The 23,553-nt window shown below is 66.9% G+C and overlaps 1 protein-coding gene across 1 annotated transcript; it reads right to left on the bottom strand.

Annotated features, from left to right (window-relative positions):
* Positions 1-22: 22 nt before the first annotated feature.
* GRIN2D (glutamate ionotropic receptor NMDA type subunit 2D) lies at positions 23-22,983 on the bottom strand. Its single transcript, XM_075022260.1, has 14 exons — positions 22,967-22,983; positions 13,529-13,934; positions 11,941-12,533; positions 11,746-11,860; positions 11,078-11,289; positions 10,824-10,992; positions 9,881-10,034; positions 9,660-9,785; positions 7,984-8,213; positions 6,109-6,269; positions 5,103-5,290; positions 3,747-3,979; positions 2,052-2,731; positions 23-191 (listed from the first exon to the last, which is right to left on the bottom strand). Exons 1-14 carry the CDS (start codon positions 22,981-22,983, stop codon positions 23-25), a joined length of 3,453 nt encoding a protein of 1,150 aa, XP_074878361.1.
* Between the last annotated feature and the right edge of the window lie 570 nt (positions 22,984-23,553).

The raw sequence follows: 23,553 nt of genomic DNA, 5'->3' as shown, positions 1-23,553 counted from the left end.
CGTCACCCGCAGGGATGTGGCGTCACCCGTGGGTAGTCCCGGTGTTGTCCCCTGGGGCCATGCTGGTGGCCGCGGCATCACCCTCGGGGACGGGGACACCCGGCGTCGTCCCCTGGGGCCGCGGTGGCGGCTGTGGCGTCACACCTCTCCCTCCCAGGGTCGGGGTGACGGGGCCTGTGTCCGTGGTGGCACTTTGGGGACGAGGGGACAAACCGTGTCCTCACCAGTGTCACCAAGAAACTGTCCTTGTCCTTGGCGGTGTCACCCCGGGGTGCCGCAGGTTGTTGTCACCGGTGTCACCCGGGTGGCACCAGTCCTTGTCCTCACCGATGTCACCCTGAGGGCCACAAGTCCTTGTCCTCGCCGGTGTCACCTCACGGGCCGGGGAGGGACACCCGTCCTCGTCCTCGCCGGTGTCACCCATGTGCCACAAAGTCCCGTCCTCGTCCTCGCCGCTGTCACCCGAGTGCCACAAGTACCCGTCCTCGTCCTCGCCAGTGTCACCCCATGGGCCATGGGGACCTGTCCTCGTCCTCGTTGTCACCGCGGGTGTCTCAGGGACCCATCCTCGTCCTCATTGTCACCACAGGTGACAGGGGCACCTGTCCTTGTCCTCATTGTCACCGCGGGTGCCACACGGACTTGTCCTAATCCTCCTTGTCACCGTGGGTGCCACAGAGACCTGTCCTCATCCTCGTTGTCACCGTGGGTGGCACAGAGACGTGTCCTTGTCCTCATTGTCACCGTGGGTGCCACGGGGACCTGTCCTCGTCCTTGTCACCGCGGGTGCCAGGTGGACTTGTCCTTGTCCTCGTTGTCACCGTGGGTGCCAGGGGGACGTGTCCTTGTCCTCGTTGTCACCGTGGGTGCCACAGGGACCTGTCCTCATCCTCGTTGTCACCATGGGTGCCATGGGGACCTGTCCTTGTCACTGCGGGTGCCACAAGTACTTGTCCTTGTCCTCATTGTCACCGTGGTGCCACAGGGACCTGTCCTTGTCCTTGTCACCGCGGGTGCCAGGTGGACTTGTCCTCGTCCTCGTCGTCACCGTGGGTGCCACGGGGACCTGTCCTTGTCACCGTGGGTGCCACAGGGACCTGTCCTCGTCCTCGTCACCGTGGGTGCCAGGGGGACGTGTCCTTGTCCTCGTTGTCACCATGGGTGCCACGGAGACCTGTCCTCATCCTCATCGTCACCGTGGGTGCCAGGGGGACTTGTCCTTGTCCTCGTTGTCACCACGGGTGGCACAGGGACGTGTCCTCGTCCTTGTTGTCACCACGGGTGCCACGGCGACCTCTCCTCATCCTCATCGTCACCGCGGGTGCCAGGGGAACGTGTCCTCGTCACCACGGGTGCCACGGGGACGTGTCCTCGACCTCGCCGGTGTCCCCGCTCCCCACCCCACCCGTGGCCCCACCCCACCCCACCCCCCGGGGGTCTGGGGGTCCCCACGTCCCCGTCCCCCCCCGCTGACACCCCCCCCCCCCCCACGTCATACCTCGGACTCCAGGCTGGAGAAGTGGGCGGAGCCTCGGCGGGCCCCCAGCGGCTCCACCCCGCCGCGCCCTCCACACCCATGATGGGGGGAGAGGGGTCGTGGCGGGGGGGGGGGCACCCAAGCCCAGGGCCCCCCCCAAGCCGCCGTCGCCCCCCCCCAAGCGCTCAGGTCTTCCAGGCTGCGGGAAGCCGGGGGGGGCCGGCGGGCGGCACAGGGGGGGCCGTGACGGCGGGGAGGGGGGGGGACCCCCCAAAATCCACCCCAGGGGCCCCCCCCTCCCACCCAGGCCGAATAGCCGGGGGGGGGTCCCCAGTGCGTCCCCCCCCCGCCTTCCCAATCGCGCAGCCGTTCGGCCGAGCAACTGCGACACCGGGGGGGTGGGGGGGGGAAAGGAGGGGGGGGGGCCAAAAGCTCCAAGCTGCCCCATCCTCCCCCCCCCCCGTAGCCCCCCCAGGGTCCCCCCAATTTCTCGGCCGACCAGCAGCGCCCCGGGGGGGGCCCCCGCTCCCTCCCCGGGAGGGTGCAGAAATAGGTGGGGGGGGGAGGAGCGCACCAACAAGGGGGGGGCCCAGAAACTGGGGGAGGAGGATTGGGGGGGGGTCCCGGGGGGGGTCGGGGGGGGTCGCAGCCTTCCGATTCCGAATCGGAAAGTTCAGGGTATAAAGGTGGCGGAGGGGGGGTGGCGACGAAAGCGGGGTGTCCCCGGCAAAGGTGACCTCGGGGAGGGGGGGGGCGTAGGAGGGGTTGAGTTTCGGGGTCCCCCCCCCGGGGGGGGCGTCGGGGTCTTTCACGAGGAGGGGGGGGAACGCTGAGGGGGGGGCTACGTTCGTCCTCGTAAGCCAAACGAGCGTAGGCGAAGGGGGGGTCCGTGTCTCCAGGCCCCCCCAGGCTCTCGTAGAGCCCCCGCAGAGACCGCCGGGGCCAAGGGGGGGTAAAAGGTTCGGGCCCCCCCCCCGGGGGGGTGTAATAAGTCGGGGGGGTGAGAGGGGGGGAGCGGGGACAGGGCCCCCCCCGGCTGAGCCCTTGGGGTTCGATGGGGCCGTAGAAGCGGTGGAAGGCGTCGGGGGGGCCCCGGCGTGGCGGGGGGGTGCGGGGGGGTCGCCAGCGGTCGGGGGGGCGACGGTCGCGGGGAGGAGGGGGGGTGGGAAGAGCCGGAGGGGTCGGGGGGGGGCAGGGGGGGCGCAGGGGTTGGGGAGGGGGGGGCTCCTCGGCGCTGCAGCAGCTGTACATGCCCTGGGGGGGACACACAGAGGGATGTGGTGGCACTGGGGGGGACGTGGTGGCACTGGGGGGGGGCTCTGCCCCCGTCACCCCCTCCTGCCTGTCCCCAGCCCCGTGTCCCCACCCTGGCCTCAGCCCCACGGCCCCATCTCCACCCCACTCGTGTCCCCGCGTCCCCGTGTCCCCAGCCCCACCCCGTCCCCGCGTCCCCATCTCCATCCCACGCCTTGTGTCCCTGTCCCCAACCCCATCCTGCTCTTCCCAACCCTGTCCCCATCCCTGTCCCCAGCTCCACCCCGCTCTTCCCAACACTGTCCCCGTGTCCCCACCCTTGTCCCCATGTCCCCAGCTCCATCCTGCTCCTCCCAACCCTGTCCCCCATCCCCATGTCCTCACCCCTGTCCCCACATCCCCATCTTCACCTGTCCCCATGTCCCCATCTCCACCCATCCCCATGTCCCCATCTCCATCCTGCTCCTCCCACCCCTATCCCCCTGTCCCCATGTCCCCACCCTGTCCCCATGTCCCCATCCCCATCCCACTCCACCCACCCCTGTCCCCATGTCCCCATCTCCACCCCATCCCCATCTCCATCCTGCTCCTCCCACCCCATCCCCATGTCCCCATGTCCCCATCTCCATCCTGCTCCTCCCCACCCTGTCCCCGTGTCCCCACCCTGTCCCCGTGTCCCCATCTCCACCCCATCCCCATCTCCATCCTGTCCCCACGTCCCCATCTCCATCCCATCCCCATCTCCATCCTGCTCCTCCCAACCCTGTCCCCGTGTCCCCACCCTGTCCCCATGTCCCCACCCTGTCCCCATGTCCCCATCTCCACCCCATCCCCATCTCCATCCTGTCCCCACATCCCCATCTCCATCCCATCCCCATCCCGCTCCTCCCACCCCGTCCCCATGTCCCCACCTCCACCCCATCCCCACCTCCACTCCATCCCCACGTCCCCACCTCCACCCCGCTCCTCCCGTCCCCACGTCCCCCTGTCCCCCCCGTGTGTCCCCCCCCCGTACCCTGCTGAAGGCGAGGAGGCAGCGGAGGCGCCCGGGCGGCCCCAGGCAGTGCCGCAGTTTCCAGTGGACGAGGTGCTCCCAGGCGAAGACGAGGAGGCTCAGCCCCATGGCCACCAGCAGCATGTAGAAGACCCCCGCCATGTTGTCGATGTCCAACTTGCTGCTCATCACCTCCAGCTTCTCCTGGTGACAGATCCCCGACAGCCACAGCCGCTCCAGCATCTCGATCTCGTCTGGGGAGGGGACGGTGACACGGGGACCGTCACGCCCCAGGTGGTTTGGGGAAGTCACCTCGGGGAGGGGGGGAGGTCACCCCAGAGGGTTGGAGGGGTCATCTCAGGTGGTTGGGGGTCACCTCGTAGGGGTGGGGGTCACCCTGAGGGGTTGGGACATCACCTGGGAGAGTTTGGGGGTCACCTCAGGGTGTTGGGGATCACCCTGGGGGGTTAGGGGGTCACCTCAGAGGGTTGGGAGTCACCCCGAGGGGTTGGGAGGTGACCTAGGAGGGTTTGGGGGTCACCTCAGGGTGTTGAGGATCACCCTGGGAGGGTTAGGGGTCACCTCATAGGGTTGGGAGTCACCCCGAGGGGTTGGGAGGTGACCTAGGAGGGTTTGGGGGTCACCTCAGGGTGTTGGGGATCACCCTGGGGTGTTAGGGGGTCACCTCCTAGGGTTGGGGGTCACCCTGTGGGGTTGGGAGTCACTCCAGAGTGTTGGAAGGGTCACTTCGTAGGGTTGGGTGTCACCCCATGGGGTTGGGAGTCACCCTGTAGGGTTGGGAGGTCTCCTGGGAGGGTTTGGGGGTCACCTCCGGGTGTTGAGGATCACCCTGGGAGGGTTAGGAGGTCTCCTCATAGGGTTGGGAGTCACCCTGAGGGGTTGGGAGTCACCTGGTAGGGCTGGAGGAGTCACCTAGTAGGGTTGGGAGTCACCCTGTGGGGTTGGGAGTCACCCTGTGGGGTTGGGAGGTCTCCTGGGAGGGTTTGGGGGTCACCTCCGGGTGTTGGGGATCACCCTGGGGGGTTGGGAGTCACCCCAGAGTGTGGGAGGGGTCACTTCGTAGAGTTGGGAGTCACCCCATGGGGTTAGGGGGTCACCCCAGGGGTTGGAAGGAGTCATCTCAGGTGGGTGGGGGTCAGCTCGTAGGGTTGGGACTCACCCTATGGAGCTGGGGGGTCACCTCAGGGAACTGGGGGGTCACTTCAGGGAACTGGGGGGTCATCTTGGGGAACTGGGAGGGCTCCCGGGGGGGCGTTTTCAATGCTGTGTTGCGCTGCACAACCCCAAACACCTCCCAGACCCCCCCAGACCCCCTCTAGCCACCCCCAGACCCCCCCAAACGAGACCCCCCCTCACCGTCGCCCAGGAGCTGGAGCAGGGCCAGGTCGACGGGGCGCTTCCAGCGGGAGCCGCGCTGCAGGGCGATGCCGTAGCCGGTGGAAGCGAAGACCTTGCCGGAGCCGATGGTCACCAGCTTGCAGCCCTCCTCTTTCCGCGCCATGTAGTTCAGCACCGCCGCGTCGTAGATGAAGGCGTCCAGCTTCCTGCGCACCCCCACGGCGTTGGTTGCGCCCCGGGCCACGCCCAAGGCCGGCAGGCCCCGCCCACAGCCCCACCCAAAGCCCTGAGCCCCACCCAAAGCTACTAAAGCTGCACCCACAGCCTCACCCATGGTCCTAAGCCCCACCCACAGCCTCTAAGCCCCACCCACAACCTCACCTGTACCCCATAAGACCCGCCCACAGCCCCAAGCCCCACCCACAGCCTCTAAGCCCCACCCACAACCTCATCTGTACCCCATAAGACCCGCCCACAGCCCCAAGCCCCACCCACAGCCTCACTTGTACATCTAAGCCCCACCCACAGCCCCCAAGCCCCACCCACAGCCACACCTGCAAGCCCAAGTCCCACTCAGAGCTTTGTCCTTGGTCCTAAGCCCCACCCACAGCTGCTAAAGCTCCACCCACAGCCTCACCCATACCCCTAAGCCCCACCCACAGCCCCATAAACTCCACCCTCACCTGTACCCCTAAGCCCCACCCACAGCCTCCAAGCCACACCCACAGCCCCACCCGTGGCCCCAAACCCCACCCACAGACCCCTAAGCCCCAACCACAGCCTCACCTGTACCTCTAAGCCCCACCCACAGCCCCATAAACCCCACCCACACCCTCACCTGTACCTCTAAGCCCCACCCCAGTCTCCAAACCCCACCCCCAGCCCCATAAACCCCGCCCACAGCCTCACCTGTATCCCCTAAGCCCTCCCCAGCCTCCAAGCCCCACCCCAGCTGCTAAAGCCCCACCCACACCCCCTAGGCCCCTCCCCAGGCCCCGCCCCCCCAAGCCCCGCCCCCGCTGACCCGGTCTTGAGGTGGTGCAGGGCGTCCTCCACCCCGCGCTGGTTGTACTTGACCATGTAGCTGTGCATGTCGGGGTAGTTGCTGCGGATGTTCTTCTCCGTGCTGCCGTTGGGCACCGTCCCGAACTTCAGCGGGGGGTACTGCTCCTGCGGGCGCTGGAACTGTTCCCCCGGGGGGGTCAGGCTCACGCCTGAACCCCCCCAAGGGGACCCCCGACCCTCCCGGACAAGCATCGACCCCCGGCAACAACTGCCGAATCCTTACGGTGACATTAGAACCCCCTCACGGGGATCCCCAACCCTCCCGGACAACCACCGACCTCTGGCAAGAACCACCAAATCCTCACGGTGACATCGGAACCCCCTCACGGGGATCCCCAACCTTCCCAGACAACCACCGACCTCCGGCAACAACCGCCAAATCCTTACGGTGACATTAGAACCCCCTCACGGGGATCCCCAACCTTCCCGGACAACCACCGACCTCTGGCAACAACTGCCAAATCCTCACGGTGTTACCTGAACCCCCAACAGTGACCCCTGAACCCCCCCCCACAGTGACCCCCAATCCTCCCGGACAACTACTGACCTCCAGCAACAACCGCTGAACTGCCACGGTGACATCGGAACCCCCTCACAGGGACCCCCGACCCTCCCGGACAACCACTGACCTCCAGCAACAACCGCCAAATCCTCACAGTGACATCAGAACCCCCCAACAGGGACCCCCAACCTTCCCAGACAACCACCGACCTCTGGCAACAGTCACTGAATCCTCACAGTGACTCCTGAACCCCCACAGTGACCCCTGAACCCCCCCACACAGTGACCCCCAATCCTCCCGGACAACCACCGACCTCTGGCAACAGTCACTGAACCCTCACGGTGACCCCTGAACCCCCACAGTGACCCCAAACCTCCATGGTAACCACTGAACACCCACAGTGACCCCCCAAATCCTCACAGTGCCCCCCCAAATCCCCACAGTAACCCCTAAATCCCCACGGTGACCCCCCAAACTGCCACGGTGACACCCCAAATCTCCATGGTAACCCCTCAACCCCCCCCAGTGGCCCCAAACCTCCATGGTAACCACTGAACCCCCAAAGTGACCCCTGAACCCCCCCAGTGACACCCCAAACCTCCATGGTAACCACTGACCCCCCACAGTGCCCCACAAACCCCCACAGTGACCTCCCAAACCCCCATGGTAACCACTGAACCCCCACAGTGAGCCCCCAAACCCCCACGGTGACCCCTGAACCCCAACGGTGACCCCCCAAACCCCCACAGTGACCCCTAAATCCCCACAAAAAAACCCCAACCCCCACAGTACCCCTCCAAACCTCTACGGTGACCCCTGAACCCCCACGGTAACACCCCAAACTCCCACAGTGACCCCTGAACCCCCATGGTGACCCCCCAAACCCCCACGGTGACCCCCGAAACCCCCATGGTGACCACTGAATCCCCACAGTGACCCCCCAAACCTCCATGGTAACCACTGAACCCCCACAGTGACCCCCCAAACCCCCCCAGTGACCCCCGAAACCCCCATGGTAACCACTGAACCCCCACAGTGACACCCCAAACCCCCACGGTGACCCCCAAACCCCCATGGTGACCCCCCAAACCCCCACAGTGACACCCCAAACTCCCACAGTGACCCCCGAAACCCCCATGGTAACCACTGAACCCCCATGGTGACCAACCAAACCCCCATGGTGACCCCCCAAACCCCCATGGTGACCACTGAATCCCCACAGTGACCCCCCAAACCCCCACGGTGACCCCCCAAACCCCAACCACCTCCCCACAGACACCCACCTCCACCCACAAGCCCCCCCGCCCAGAGCCGCAGGCGCCGCCGCGGTACCTTGCGGTCGCTGAGCCCTGAGACGGTGTCGACGTACTCCTCCTGGATCATGAAGGCGGCCAGGTTGGCGGTGTAGCTGGCGAGGAAGATGACGGCGAAGAAGGCCCACACCAACACCATGATCTTGCTGGTGGTGCCCTTGGGGTTCTCCACCGGCACCGAGTTGTTGAAGACCAGCGCCCACAGCAGCCAGATGGATTTGCCGATGGTGAATTTGGAACCCCCGGCGCCTGGGGACGGGGACGGTGTCACCACGGGGATGGAGATGGCGTCACCACGGGGATGGAGATGGCGTCACCCCGGGGACAGGGACAGCATCGCCGTGGGGACAGGAATGGTGTCACCCCAGGGACGGCATCACCGTGGGGATGGGGATGGTGACAGCCCAGGGACGGCGTCACCCCAGGGATACCATCACCGTGGGGATGGTGTCACCCTGGGGATGGCGTCACCCCAGGGACACCATCACTGTGGGGATGGGGATGGTAACACCCCAGGGACGGCGTCACCCCAGGGATACCATCACCGGGGGGACAGGAGTGATGTCACCCCAGGGACAGGGATAGCGTCACCCCAGGGATACCATCACCGTGGGGACAGGAGTGATGTCACCCCAGGGACAACATCACCATGAGGATGGTGTCACCCTGGGGATGGTGTCACCCCAGGGACAGTGTCACCGTGGGGACGGGGATGGTGACAACCCAGGGACACCATCACCGTGGGGACAGAAATGATGTCACCCCAGGGACAGGGATGGCGTCACCCCAGGGACACCATCACTGTGGGGATGGTGTCACCCTGGGGATGGCGTCACCGCAGGGACAGCGTCACCGTGGGGATGGGGATGGTGACACCCCAGGGACGGCGTCACCCCAGGGACGGCGTCACCATGAGGACAGGAATGATGTCACCCCAGGGACACCATCACCGTGGGGATGGTGTCACCCAAGGGACAGGGACAGCATCGCCCCAGGGACACCATCACCGTGGGGACAGGAATGATGTCACCCAAGGGACAGGGATGGTGTCACCCCAGGGACACCATCACTGTGGGGATGGTGTCACCCTGGGGACGGCGTCACCCCAGGGACACCATCACCGTAGGGACAGGGACAGTGTCACCCCAGGGACGGGGACAGCACCACCGTGGGGATGGGGACGGCGTCACCCCAGGGACAGCTGGGATGGGGACGGTGTCCCCCTGGGGACAGGGGTAGCATCACCACAGGGATGTGGACAGTGACAGTGTCACCCCTGGGACAGCGACAGCGTCACCGTGGGGCCGGGGACAGCGTCACTGTGGGGCCAGCATCACCCTGGGGACAGGGACGGTGTCACCCCCAGGGATGGGGACAGTGGGGACAGGGACAGCGTCATCCCAGGGACAGGGATGGCGAGGACAGCGTCACCGTGGGAATGTTGTCACCCCAGGGACAGTGTCACCACAGGGAGGGGGGGACAACCGCCCACCTCCTCCACACTCCTTGGGGAACACCCGGGAGGGGGGGGGTGACGCCGGAGCCGTGCTGATACCACGTCCCCCGTGTCCCCTCTTGTCACCCCGCGTCCTCCTCGCCCGCCCCCTCCCCACCTCCCCGTGGTGACAACGGGGTCGTCACCCCGATACCGGCGGGGTGTCGGGGCGCAGAGGGGGGGGGAGGCGACACACTCACGCTGGCCGGCGGCCAGGCTGCGGTTGTAGCCCACGGGGCTGAAGTACTCGAAGATGAAGACGGTGACGGCCACCACCGTGAGGCACATGACGAACATCATCACCCAAACGGCCGGGCTGTAGGGTTCTGGGGTGGGGGGGGGGACACACCCTGTCACCCAGAGGACGATGGGGTGTGTCCCCCCGCCCCGCCCGTCCGTCTGTCCCGCCGTCCGTCCGTACCCAGGAAGGCGGAGGGGGAGACGGTGCCGTTGCTGCGGGACACCATGACGCTGATGCCCGTCTCCACGAAGGGGACGGAGAAATCGATGATCTCGGAACGTTCTTCGTTAATGGTTAACGAGCCGATGGCCATGTCGGCTCGGCGGTAAAAGACCTGTGGGTGGCGGTTGGGGGGGGCGTGGCCATGAGGGTGTGGTCGTAAGGGGTGTGGCTAACAGGGGTGGGGCCGAGGTGGAAGAGCCAATCAAAGGGCGTGGAAGGGACAGGGCAGAGCAGCAAAATGGTGGGAGGGTGGGGAGGGGGTGGGGCCAACAGTGGGAGGGGCCATAGGGAGGGTGTGTCCAGGAGGTGACGAAGGGGCGGGGCTTGTGTCATATATCAGGGCCCCCCTCCTGGACATCTGGGCCCCGGGGGGGGGGGGGCGGCTCTCCCTGGCCCCCTGGGCATCCCAAAAGTGGGGGGGGCCTCTCCCTGGACCCCCCGAGGGCAGCCTGGGGGCTCTCCCCAGCCCCCTGAGACCCCCAAAGTTGGCAGAGGGCTTTCTCCGGCCCCCTGGGCACCCCAAAAGTGGAGGGGGGGCTCTCCCCAGCCCCCTGGTCACCCCAAAGGTGGGTGGGGGCTCTCCCCGGACCCCCCAAGGGCAGCATAGGGGCTCTTCCCACACCTCTGAGCACCCCAAAAGTGGGGGACCCCTCTCCCTAGACCCCCTGAGGGCAGCATGGGGGCTCTCCCCAGCCTCCTGAGTCCCCCAAAGTTGGGGGGGGGCTCTCCCTGGCCCCCTGGGCACCCCAAAGGTGGGTAGGGGCTCTCCCTGGACCCCCCAGTGGCAGCGTGGGGGCTCTCCTCACACCCCTGAGCACCCCAAAAAGCATGGGGAAGGTCTCCCCAGCCCCCTGGGACCCCCATGGCCATGGGGTGGGGGGCGTAGGGCGGTGTTCCCCACCTCTCCCACCATGCCGTTCCAGACGCCGTCGATCTTCTTGCCGTGTTTGCCGTTGGTGACGAGGTAGAGGTCGTAGGTGAAGCCGACGGTGCGGGCCAAGCGCTTGAGGATGTCGATGCAGAAACCCTTACAGCATTTCTTCTCGAAGAGCGCCGGCTCGGCCGAGGGGCTGCGGGGACGGTGACACTCGGGGACAACCCGGCGGCGGTGGCGGCGGGGACGTCCCCAAGGGGTCAGGGACGCCGGGTACCAACCTGGCGGTGCGGTTGAGCTGTTTGCGGCAGGGGACGGAGTCGCGGATGCAGGTGCCGGTGGCGGGGTCGATGTTCTCCACGATGACGAAGGGACGTTCTTCCAGCGTGGCCACCGTCAGGTGTTGGTCGTCGTCTACCGGTTGGAGGAATTTACCGTAACGCGACCAAACCGGGTACTTCATCCGCAGGATCCGGTGTTCCCAGCTGCCCACCTGCAGTGGGGGGGACACAACACCTGAGCCACCGCCTTCAGACCGATGTCATCGTCGGGGATGATCTGACGTCACCGCGACGGACGGCGGGTGGCCGCCGGATGGACGGACACGGGGTCGCCTCGGCCGGGAGGAACCGGTCGAGGAAGGGTCCTGGGAGGTGTCACCGTGACGGGGCGAGGGGGCTGAGCTTTTGTGTCCCCGTCACCGGCCAGGCGTCACCGCCACCCCCTTGGGGACGCGTTGTTGTGACAAGGCAGCGTGACACCGCAACGGTGGTGAGGGGGGGCGGTGAACGCCAGATGGTACCGCAGCCCCCGGGGGGACACCACGTGGCCGAGAAGAGCCGGATGTCACCGCGACCGGAATGACAAACACCACGAGGAGCAGCCAGGGGACGTCACCGCCAGGACGGTGACACCGCAGGGACACGGCACAGGCGGAGGGGACGCTCACCACCTCCCAGCTGCGCTCCTTGTTGAGGGAGATAACGACCAGCGAGGGGTTGACGAGGTAGCCGTCCTCGTTAAAGGAGAAATCCTTTTGCCCCCAGGTGATGTTCATGAAGTACCTGGGGGAGGTGACACCGTCACGGGGCTGTCACCTCCCCGAGCTGCAGGTGACAGCCGCCGGCGGTGCCGCCGCGCTCACCGGTGGAGGTTGTCGTTGATCTGGGTGACGTTAGGGGCCCGACAGTCGTTGTTGAACTCGGGGATGAAGCCGTAGTCGCGCAGCAGCGCCTCGGCACCCTTGGCCACGATGGCCACGCCGTTGTGCACCCGGTGTTGGAGGTCGTCCCGCCAACCGGCCGACAACACCGCGAATAAGCCGGCGGGGAGATGTTCCGGCAATTGGTCGCTTCCTCCCAGGTTGGTGCCAACCACGAACCAGATGTAACCGGGACCGGCTAAACCGGCGTCTCGCGCCGCTCGGAAAATGGCCTCGGCCTCTTCCCGCGAGCAGTAGAGGAGGCGGATTTGGGCGCTGACCTCGCGCAGCTGCCGGCGTAACCGCGTCCCCTCGGGGTCGTCGGTTAAGTTGAGGGTGAGGACGCCCCGGTGCTCCCACCCGATGAAGCTGCTGTCGGTCAAGACCTCCACGTAGTCCACGAAGTCCTCGTAGCCGGGGAAGAGGGTGGTGACGACGGCGAAGGCCGTCCAGTCGTACTCCTCCAGCACCTCGAAGATCACCTGCAGCTGCTGCTCGGTGGAGGAGCCCAGCTGGAGGAAGGTGGAGCCCTTCTCCTGCGGCGGGGAGCGGGTGACAACGGAGGGGCTGGGGACAGCTGGGTGGCTCGAGACGTGGTTGGGTTGGGGGACACGTGGGTTGGGGACAGTCAGGTGGGTCTAGATACAGTCGGGGACAGTTGGGTGGTTCTAGACGTGGTTGTGTGGGGGACAGTCAAGCGGGTCTAGACGTGGTTGGGGACAGTCGGGTGGGTTTAGATACAGTTGGGGACAGTTGGGTGTCTCTAGACATGGTTGGGGTTGGGGACAGCTGGGTTGGGGACACTCAGGTGTCTCTAGACATGGTTGGGGACAGTTGGGTGGCTCTAGAGATGGTTGGGGTTGGGGACAGTTGGGTTGGGGACAGTTGGGTGGGTTCAGATACAGTTGGGGACAGTTGGGTGTCTCTAGACATAGTTGGGGACAGGTGGGTTGGGGACAGTTGGGTTGGGGACAGTCGGGTGGGTTCAGATACAGTTGGGGACAGTTGGGTGGCTCTAGACATGGTTGGGGTTGGGGACAGTTGGGTTGGGGACACTCAGGTGTCTCTAGACATGGTTGGGGACAGTTGGGTGGCTCTAGACATCGTTGGGGGTGGGTTGGGGACAGTTGGGTGCCCCTAGACATGGTTTGGGGATGGCAGGGTGCTTCTAAACATGGTTGGGGGCAGCAGGGTGACCCTAGACATGGTTGGGGACAGTTGGGTGCCCCTAGACATGGCTGGGGACAGTTGGGTGCCCCTAGACGTGGTTGGGGACAGTTGGGTGTCTCTAGAGATGGTTTGGGGACAGCAGGGTGACCCTAGACATGGTTGGGGACAGTTGGGTGTCCGTAGACATGGTTGGGGACAGCAGGGTGACCCTAGACAAGGTTTGGGGACAGCAGGGTGCCCCTAGACGTGGTTGGGGACAGTTGGGTGGCTCTAGAGATGGTTGGGGTTGGGTTGGGGACAGTCGGGTGTCCCTAGACATAGCTGAGGACGGTTGGGTGCCCCCGGACCGCGTCACCCCTACCTTGGGCGTGAGGACGATGGCGGAGCCGCCGTTGATGCCGATGATGGGCACGGAGGTCTGGGCGGAGATGAAGTCGAGGATCTGAGCCACGGCCTCGGAGCGGGTGTCGTCCTCGAAGACGACGCCGTGGATGCGAAGGGAAGAGAGGACGTCGCAGAGGCGGACGATCAAGCTGCGGGGGTTGGTGTCGTTCAACACCACCCCCACCGGATTGACCTCCAGGGAGAAGTTACGGAAGGCGGCGGGGGCCAGGCGGGGCCCAGCGGGGCCGTAAGAGGCTCCGCTCAGGATGACGGCGACGTTCAGCGCCCGCCGGCTCCCCTCCGGCCGCGGCTCCAGGAAGGGGCTGGCGCAGGCCAAGGCCAAGGCGAAGAGCATCCTGCTGGCGGGGGCGGGGACCCGGGGGCTCATCGCGCCGCCGCTGCGCCCTGCGAGGGGGCACACAACAAGGGGGGGGGGGGGCTGGTGGGAGAGGTGCCCACCAGTGCCCACCAGTAACACCCAGTAACACCCCAGCACCAGGAGAGGGTCGGGTGGGGGCGAACTGGTGGGAGAGGTGCCCACTGGTGCCCACCAGTACCCACCAGTAACACCCCAGCACAAGGAGAAGGTCTGGTGGGGGGAACTGGTGGGAGAGATGCCCACCAGTGCCCACCAGTAACACCCCAGCACCAGGAGAGGGTTGGGTGGGGGGGACTGGTGGGAGAGGTGCCCCCCAGTGCCCCCCAGTAACACCCCAGCACCAGGAGAGGGTCTGGTGGGGGCAACTGGTGGGAGAGGTGCCCACCGGTGCCCACCAGTACCCCCCAGTAACACCCCAGCACCAGGAGAGGGTCGGGTGGGGGGGAACTGGCGGGAGAGGTGGCCACCAGCGCCCACCAGTACCGCCCAGTAATGCCCCAGCACCAGGAGAGGGTTGGGTGGGGGGGAACCAGTGGGAAAAGTGCCCACCAGTACACTCCAGTAATGCCCCAGCACCAGGAGAGGGTCTGGTGGGGGGAACTGGTGAGAAAGGTGCCCACCAGTACCCCCCAGTAACACCCCTGCACCAGGAGTGGGTCGGGTGGGGGGGACTGGTGGGAGAGGTGCCCACCGGTGCCCACCAGTACCCCCCAGTAACACCCCCGCACCAGGAGAGGGTCAGGTCTGGGGAACTGGTGGGAGCAGTGCCCACCAGTAACACCCCAGCACCACGAGAGGGTCAGGTGAGGGGGGAACTGGTGGGAACGGTGCCCACCAGTAACGTCCAGTACCAGGAGAGTGTCAACTATGGGGAACTGGTGGGAGTGATGCCCCCCAGTGCCCCCCCAGTGCCTCCCCACAGTGGGAGACCATCAGGCTGGTAGAACCAGTGCCCCCCAGTAATCCCCCAAACTGCAAGACGGTCAGGTGGGGGGGGACTGGTGCGACCAGTGCCCCCCAGTACCCCCCAGCACCAGGAGAGGGTCAGATGGGGGGGGACTGGTGGGACCAGTGCCCCCCCGTAACCCCCAGTACCCCCCCTGCACCATGAAGGGGTCAGGCAGCACTGGAAGCACCAGTCCCCCCCAGTACCCCCCCCCCCACCGGGAGAGGATCAGGCAGGGGGGGAACTTGTGCTCCCCCCCCTCAGTGCTCCCAGTATCCTCCCAGTACCCCCCAGGACTGCCCCACTGTGCTGGGGAGGCAGCATCAAGCCTGGCCTGGGGCAACCAGTGCCTCCCAGTACCCCCCAGTGCCTCCCAGTATCCCCCAGTGCCCCCTCCCCACCGCAGTGAGACAGCGTCAGACTGTCAGCACACGGCAGGCCACAGGGGACACGCTCTGACACGCCAGGACACGCTGTCACACGCCACCCCCCCCCCCCCCCCCATCATGTCTCCTGGCAGCGCCACAGCCGGGGCGGAGGGACAGGCGGACACACAGACACCGAGAAGGACAGACGGACACGGGGGGGGGGGGGGTGTCACAGTCACCTCCCTCCTCCCTCCCCAGGGGACAGACGGACACGGAGGACAAGTCACGGGCGGCGACAGCGGCGGCGGAGGGAAGGGGGGGGGCACACAGGCAGACAAAGCAACAGGCGGCGGAGCAACAGGCAGTGGCGGGGGGGGGGACGGACACACGGACACGGGGACACAGGCGGGGCACAGGCGGAGGAGCAGGCAGGTTGCCGTGGCGGCGGCGGTGATGGAGAACAGGCAGAGGGGAGAGGGACAGGCAGAGCGGGGGGGGGACATAGGGACAGGCAGAGGGGGGGTGTGGGGACAGGCAGGGATGGGGACAGGCAGGGCGGATGGGTACAGGCAGAGCAGACAGGTACAGGCGGGGTGGACAGGTACAGGCAAAGCAGATGGGTACAGGCAGCGTGGACAGGTACAGGCAGGGCAGATGGGTACAGGCAGGGCGGACGGGTACAGGCAGGGCAGATGGTACAGGCAGGGCAGACGGTACAGGCAGGGCAGACGGGTACAGGCTGCCAGACACCGGCTGACGCAGACGCCCCATTGGGCCCGGCAGGGCAGACAGGCAGCTGCCTGCACAGTCGGACAGGCAGACACCCACACCGGGGAGGGGGAGGACAAGACGGGGACACACGGGTCACCCCGGCGATGTCACCTCCGCCGTACCCCAACAGTCCCCGGGGAGGGGTGACGCGGATGCCGGGGTCCGCTGCCCAGCCCCCCCGCAGCAGTGACCTTGAGCTCGTCCCTTCCTGATGTCACACGGGGCTCCCCGGCCCCGTCGGGGGGGGGACAAAGCTGTCACCGTCCCCAAAACAGTGGGGACAAAGCTGTAATGGTGGGGGACAAACCCTGTCACTGTCACCGTAACAGTGGGGACAAGCCCGTGTCACCATCCCCATAACGGCGGGGACAAAGCTGTGTCACTGTCCCCACAACGGTGGGGTGACAAAGCTGTAGTGGTGGGGGACAAACCCCTATCACTGTCACCATAACAGTGGGGTGACAAACCTGTAATGGTGGCGGACAAAACCCTGTCACTGTCACCGTAACAGTGAGGACAAGCCTGTGTCACCGACCCCATAACGGCAGGGACAAAGCTGTGTCACTGTCCCCACAACAGTCGGGACAAAGCTGTGTCACCGTCCCAACGGTGGGGTGACAAAGCTGTAATGGTGGGGGACAAAACCCTGTCACTGTCACCGTAACGGTGGGGACAAACCCCTGTCACCATCCCCATAACGGCGGGGACAAAGCTGTGTCACTGTCCCCACAACAGTGGGGTGACAAAGCTGTAATGGTGGAGGACAAACCCCTGTCACTGTCACCGTAACAGTGGGGTGACAAACCTGTAATGGCAGGGGACAAACCCCTGTCACCGTCCCTGTAATGGTGGGGACGAGCCCGTGTCACTGTCCCCACAACAGTGGGGTGACAAAGCTGTAACGGTGGGGGACAAACCCCTGTCACCATCCCCATAACGGCGGGGACAAAGCTGTGTCACCGTCCCAACAGTGGGGTGACAAAGCTGTAATGACGGGTGACAAACCCATGTCCCTGTCCCCATCATGGTGGGGGACAATCAAGTGTCACCATCCCCGTAACGGCAGGGCAAGGCAGTGTCACCGTCCCCGTAACGGTGGGTGACAAACCCATAACCATGGGGGGACAAACTCCTGGGGGACAAACCCCTGCCACCGTCCCCGTAACGGTGGGTGACAACCCCATGTCACCGTCCCCGTAACAGCAGGGGGACAAACTCGTAATGGCGGGGGACAAACCCCTGTCACCGTCCCCGTAACGGCAGCAGGGACGAGCCCGTGTCACCGTCCCCATAACGGTGGGGGGGGACGACACACACAAACCCGTGACAGCGGGTGACAAACCCGTGTCACCGTCCCCCCCAAACCGGCGGGACGACAGTCGCGTGTCACCGTCCCCGTTAACGGCGGGGACGAGCCCGTGTCACCGTCCCCGTGATGGCGAGGGGACAAACCCGGCGCGGCGGTGGGACAAATTGCGTGTCACCGTCCCCGTCATGGCGGGGGGGGGCAAAGCCGTGTCACCTCCCCACGAGGGTGGGGGTGACAAACCCGTGTCCCCACCCCCCCGTGACAGCAGTCGTGTGTCCCCAAGCCCCCCCGTGACACCGTTTGTGTCCCCCCCCAGCGTCCCTGAGACCCCCCCCAGGTCCTACCTGGCCAGAGCTCCGCTCCGGGGGGGTCTGCCTCATCTCGGCCAGGGGGTTGGGGACACTGGGGGGGGGATTTGGGGACACGGGGACAGGCTGGGGGGATGGGGGGGCAAGGATTTGGGGGAGAGGATGGGGGGGGCGGTGAGGGGTGGGGCAGCAGGGAATGAACAGGCAGAAACAGGCAGGGCTGGGGGGGGCAGGGGAATTTGGGGGGTGCCGGGGGGGAGAGTTGAGGGGGGGGGAGGGGTTTGGGGGGTGCAGGGGTTTGGGGGGGGCCGAGGCGGAGGCGGCTGCACCTGTGGGAGGGAGGAAGGGTGGGTGGGTGGGGGGCAACGCAGGCGGGACCCCCCTAAAAGGGTCTGGGACCACCACCCCCAAGCACCCAGGACCCCCCGCCCAAAGGACCTGGCACCCCCCAAAAGGGCTGCGGACCCCCCCAAAGAAACCCGGGACCCCCCCAAGCACTCAGGATCCCCCCAAAAAGGGTCCGGGTCCCCCCCCAAAAAAACCAAACAATGGGAGCCCGCCAGAGACCCCAGATCTTCACTGGGGCCCCAGTTCACCCAGCTGGTTCCATCCCAGTCCCCCCAGTCGCATCCCAGTGCACCCACCCGGGTCCTGTCCCAGCACCCCCAGTCCACTCCCAGTTCACCCAGTTGGGTCCCAGCACCCCCAGTCCCACCCCAGCACCCCTCATCAGCTCCCAGCACCCCCAACTGGATCCCAGTCCCCCCCCCAGCACCCCCAACTGGATCCCAGTCGTCATCCCCCAGCACCCCCAACTGGATCCCAGTCCCCCCCCCAGCACCCCCAACTGGATCCCAGTCGTCGTCCCCCACCCCCCCCACTGGATCCCAGTCGTCCCCCCCCCAGCACCCCCAACTGGATCCCAGTCCCCCCCCCAGCACCCCCAACTGGATCCCAGTCGTTATCCCCCAGCACCCCCAACTGGATCCCAGTCCCACACCCCCAACTGGATCCCAGTCGTCGTCCCCCACCCCCCCCACTGGATCCCAGTCCCCCCCCCAGCACCCCCAACTGGATCCCAGTACCATCAGCCGGGTCCCAGCACACCCCCCCGCCCCGTCCCCTTCCCAGTCCCCCCAGCACCCCTCCAGCCCCATCCCAGCACCCCCAGTCCCACCCCAGCACCCCCCCAGTCCCCCCCAGCCAGGTCCCACTCCCCTCCTCGTCCCCCCCCAACACCCCCAGTCCCATCCCAGTCCCCCCAACTGACTCCCAGCACCCCCTAACTAGATCCCAGCACCTCCCAGTCCCCCCCAGTCTGGCCCCGCCGGCCCCCCCCCCCCCCCCAACCCCTGCAGCACCCGCCGCCGCTTGCAGAATACTAATGGGGCCGGGGCGTGCGGCTGTGCGGCTGCCTGTGTCTGCCTGTCCTGCCTGTGTCTGCCTGTCCTGCCTGTCCCTCTGTCCCCAGGCGGTGGCCGTGTGTGTCCCCCCCCCAGCCATCCCCCCCCCCAGCGTGCCAGTGTGGGGTACACACGCGTGGGGGGGGGGGTGTCAGGGTGCTGTGCTGGGTGTCCCAGTCTGGGGTGTTGGGTTGTGATGAGACCAGGGGGTGTTGCGGAGGGTGTTGGGGGGTGTCAGGGTGTTGGGGGGTCGGAGGGGTGTTGGGGGGTCGGAGGGGTGTCAGGGTGTTGGGGTGTTACAGGTTGTTGGGGGGGGGGTGACTTGGGGGGGGGGGGTTGTGTTGCGGTGTCAGGATGTCAGGGCGTTGTGTCGGGGAGTCGGGAGGGTGTTGGGGGCGGCCGGGTGTTGTGTTAGGGGGTTTTGGGGGTGCACTGTGGGGGGGGGGGGTGTCAGGGGGTGTTGAGGAGGTGTCGGGGATACGTTGGGGGGGGTCGGGGCTACGTTGGGGGGTGTCGGAGGGTTGGGGTGTTGTATTAGGGTGTCGGGGGGTGTTGTATTGGGGGGTGGGGGATGTCGTTGGGGGGTATTGGGGGGCTGTGTCGGGGTATTGGGGGGTCGTTGGGGGGTGTTGGGGGGTGGCGGGGTGTCGTTGGGGGGTGTTGGGGGGTCGTGGGGGGTATTGGGGGGCTGTGTCGGGGTATTGGGGGGTCGTTGGGGGGTGTCGGGGGGTGTTGTATTGGGGTGTTGGGGGGTGTCAGGGTGTCGTTGGGGGGTATTGGGGGGCTGTGTCGGGGTATTAGGGGGTCGTTGGGGGGAATTGGGGGGCTGTGTCGGGGTATTAGGGGGTCGTTGGGGGGAATTGGGGGGTCGTGGGCGGTATTGGGGGGCTGTGTCGGGGTGTTGGGGTGTCGTTGGGGGGTCTGGGGTGTTGGATTATTGAGGGTGCGTTGGGGTGTCGGGGTGTCGAAGGTGGGCTGGGGGTGTCGGGGGGTGTCGGGGGGTGTCGGGGTATTGGGGGGGGTCTCAGGGGGGGATCCCCGCCCGGCTCTCACCTCTCACGCTCCCCACCGCATCCCGCCGCCGCCACCTCCGCCACCCCGCCGGTCACTGGGACGGCGGCACCGGCATCGGCCCCGCCCCCCCCTCCCGGTACCGGCCACGCCCCTTCGCCGGTACCGGCCACGCCCCGGTGTCGGTCCGGAGCCGGACAGCAGCCGGGGGGGGGCAGACAGACGGGCAGACAGACCGACAGACAGGCGGGCGGGCAGACAGACACCCCCCCCCCACCTTCCCCCGGGCAGGTCATTAAGATTCAGAGCGGGTCGCCACAGCCCGGGACCCCCCCAAAATTCCACCCCCCCACACACACACAGCGCAGCCCCCCCCCGTCGTTGTCCCCCCCCCCGCCCTTTAAACACCCCCCCCAGAATCCCCCTCGGTACCCCAGAGCCCCCCCAAAGACCCCCCAGAGACACACACCCCCCCCCAGCACGGACGGCTGGGCCCCTCCCACTGGTGGGGCGGGGCTAATTGGGGCGGGGGGGCCCCGCCCCAGGCCAGGTTTGGGGGGGGCAGCTAAGGGGCAGGAGGTCTGGGGGGGTTATGGGGCAGGAGGTGGGGCTGGGGGGCAGCTGGGGGGCAGGAGGTCTGGGGGGGTTATGGGGCAGGAGGTGGGGCTGGGGGGCAGCAGTTTTGGGGGGGTTATGGGGCAGGAGGCGGGGCTGGGGGGCAGCTATGGGGCAGGAGGTCTGGGGGGGTTATGGGGCAGGAGGTGGGGCTGGGGGGCAGCAGGTTTGGGGGGGTTATGGGGCAGGAGGGCAGCTATGGGGTACAAGGTGGGGCTGGGGGACAGCTATGGGGCAGGAGGGCTGGGGGGGTTATGGAGCAGGATGTGGGGCTGGGGGGGCAGCTATGGGGCAGGAGGTCTGGGGGGGTTATGGGGCAGGAGGTGGGGCTGGGGGCAGCTGTGGGGCACAAGGTGGCGCTGGGGGGCAGCTATGGGGCAGAAGGTCTGGGGGGGTTATGGGGCAGGAGACCTGGGGGGCTGCTATGGGGCACGAGGTTGGGCTGGGAGGCAGCTGTGGGGCAGGAGACCCCCTCCCCAACAGCACCTTCTGCTGCTCTTCCCAGGCCACAGGCACCATTTTGGGGCAGAAAAGGTCATTTTCTCCACTCTGGGGAAGGCTGTGAAGCCGCCAGGCTCTAACCGAGGCAGGGGTTTGGGGGTGCTGGTAGGAGGGGGAACCCCCCCACCCCAAATTGGGGGGGGGGTGCTGGGTCCCTATGGGGCAGCCGGCGGGGGACTCACCGGGCCGGTGTCAGCCACCGTCGTACCTGGGGGCCGGTGACATCGCGCAGGACCTGCGGAGGTGACACCATGTCGGCTGCGTTCTCTGCACCCCACCGCTCGTTAGGGGGCTGCTCCTCGTTAGGGGGCTAACGAGCACCGGTTCCCAGCCCTGTACGGTCGTGCCTGGGGAAGAAAGTATGGCAGCGGGACAGGCAGCGGCTGGCTGCGCGGGCTAACGAACCCCGTCGTTAATAACGAACCCCGTCGTTAATCGCCCAAGTGGCAGCAGACGGCTCCTGCCTCCGGGTCACGCCAGCGGGCAGGAGCGATGGCCGGGCCCTGGGCTGGCAGCGAGGTGCCGCCTGCGGAGAGGCCGGTGCTGCCCGTGCCGTGGTGGTGGGACGACAGGGACCCTTCCCAAAAGGGGGCTGGGGACCCGCCATGACGGGACCCCGGGGCTGAGGTAAAGGATGGGGCCACTCTCCTGCCATGACAGGACCCTGGGGCTGAGGTAAAGGATGGGGTGAGCCCCCGCCATGACACCCCAGGTCTGAGGTAAAGGGTGGGGGTGAGCCTCCGCCATGACAGGAACCCAGGGCTGAGGTAAAAGACAGGTGAGCCCCCACCATGACAGGACCCCGGGGCTGAGGTAAAGGATGGGGTGAGCCCCCACCATGACACCCCAGGGCTGAGGTAAAGGACAGGGTGAGCCCCCACCATGACAGGACCCCGGGGCTGAGGTAAAGTACGGGGCCAAGCCCCCGCCATGACAGGACCCCAGGGCTGAGGTAAAGGACAGGATGAGCCCCCGCCATGACACCCCAGGTCTGAGGTAAAGGACAGGGTGAGCCCCCACCATGACACCCCAGGGCTGAGGTAAAGGATGGGGTGAGCCCCTGCCATAACACCCCAGGGCTAAGGTAAAGGGTGGGGGTGAGCCTCCACCATGACAGGACCCCGGGGCTGAGGTAAAGGATGGGGCCAAGCCCCCGCCATGACACCCCAGGGCTGAGGTAAAGGACAGGGTGAGCCCCCACCATGACAGGACCCCAGGTCTGAGGTAAAGGACAGGCTGAGCCCCCGCCATGACCGGACCCCAGGGCCAGGGGGGGTCACCCACCCTTCCTGACCCCCATACCGGGGCTGGGGGGGGTCTCCAGGAGCCGAATCCCCCTCCACCCCCCCCCCCGCCATCCTCCGCGCTCCCCTCAGCGCCGTTTTCCCGCCTTTTCCCTTCCCGCCCTGGCGGCAGCGAGGGAGGGAGGGAGGGGCCGGGCGCGCATGCGCCCTCCCCGCCGCCCTGATTGGCAGCGCCCGCCGCCACGCCCCTTCGCCCGCCCTCCGCGCAGGCGCCGGGCGGGGGATTGGAGGAGGGAGGGGGCGGGGGGCGTGGCCCGGCGGGGCGCGCGTGCGCCGTGTCAATGTCAGCGGCGGGCGGCAGGTCAGGGGGAGGGGAGCGGGGACGGGCGGCTGCACCCCCCCTGCACCCCCCATTGCACCCCGCATTGCACCCCCTGCACCCCTCATAGCACCCCCCAGCTCCCCCCATTGCACCCCGCATTGCACCCCGCATTGCACCCCCTGCACCCCTCATTGGACCCCCGCACCCCCCATTGCACCCCCTGCACCCCGCATTGCACCCCCCAGCACCCCGCATTGCACCCTCCCTGCACCCCCCAGCACCCCCTAGTGCACCTCCCAGCACCCCCATTGCACCCCCCATTGCACCCCCATTGCACCCCCCCATTGCACCCCCATTGCACCCTCTATTGCACCCCCTGCACCCCCCTTTGCACCCCCCTGCACCGCCTAGTGCACCTCCCAGCACCCCTCCTGCACCCCCCCGGACCCCTCATTGCATCCCCTGTTGCACCCCCCCATTGCACCCTCTATTGCACCCCCCCTGCACCCCCCATTGCACCCCCCTGCACCCCCTAGTGCACCCCCTAGTGCACCTCCCTGCACCCCCCTGCCCCCCCCGCACCCCTCATTGCATCCCCTGTTGCACCCCCTGCACCCCCCAGCACCCCCATTGCACCCCCTGCACCCCCTATTGCACCTCCCAGCACCCCCTCTGCACCCTCCATTGCACCGCATTGCACCCCCTGTTGCACCCCCCAGCACAACCTATTGCACCCCAAGCATCCCCCTTGCACCCTGCATTGCACCCCGCATTGCACCCCCTGCACCTCCTTTCACCCCATCTTGCACCCCACATTGCACCCTG

The sequence above is a fragment of the Buteo buteo genome, unplaced genomic scaffold, assembly GCF_964188355.1.
Source record: "Buteo buteo unplaced genomic scaffold, bButBut1.hap1.1 HAP1_SCAFFOLD_304, whole genome shotgun sequence".
Taxonomy (NCBI): Eukaryota; Metazoa; Chordata; class Aves; order Accipitriformes; family Accipitridae; genus Buteo; species Buteo buteo.
This window is presented reverse-complemented; position numbering and strand designations above follow the sequence as displayed.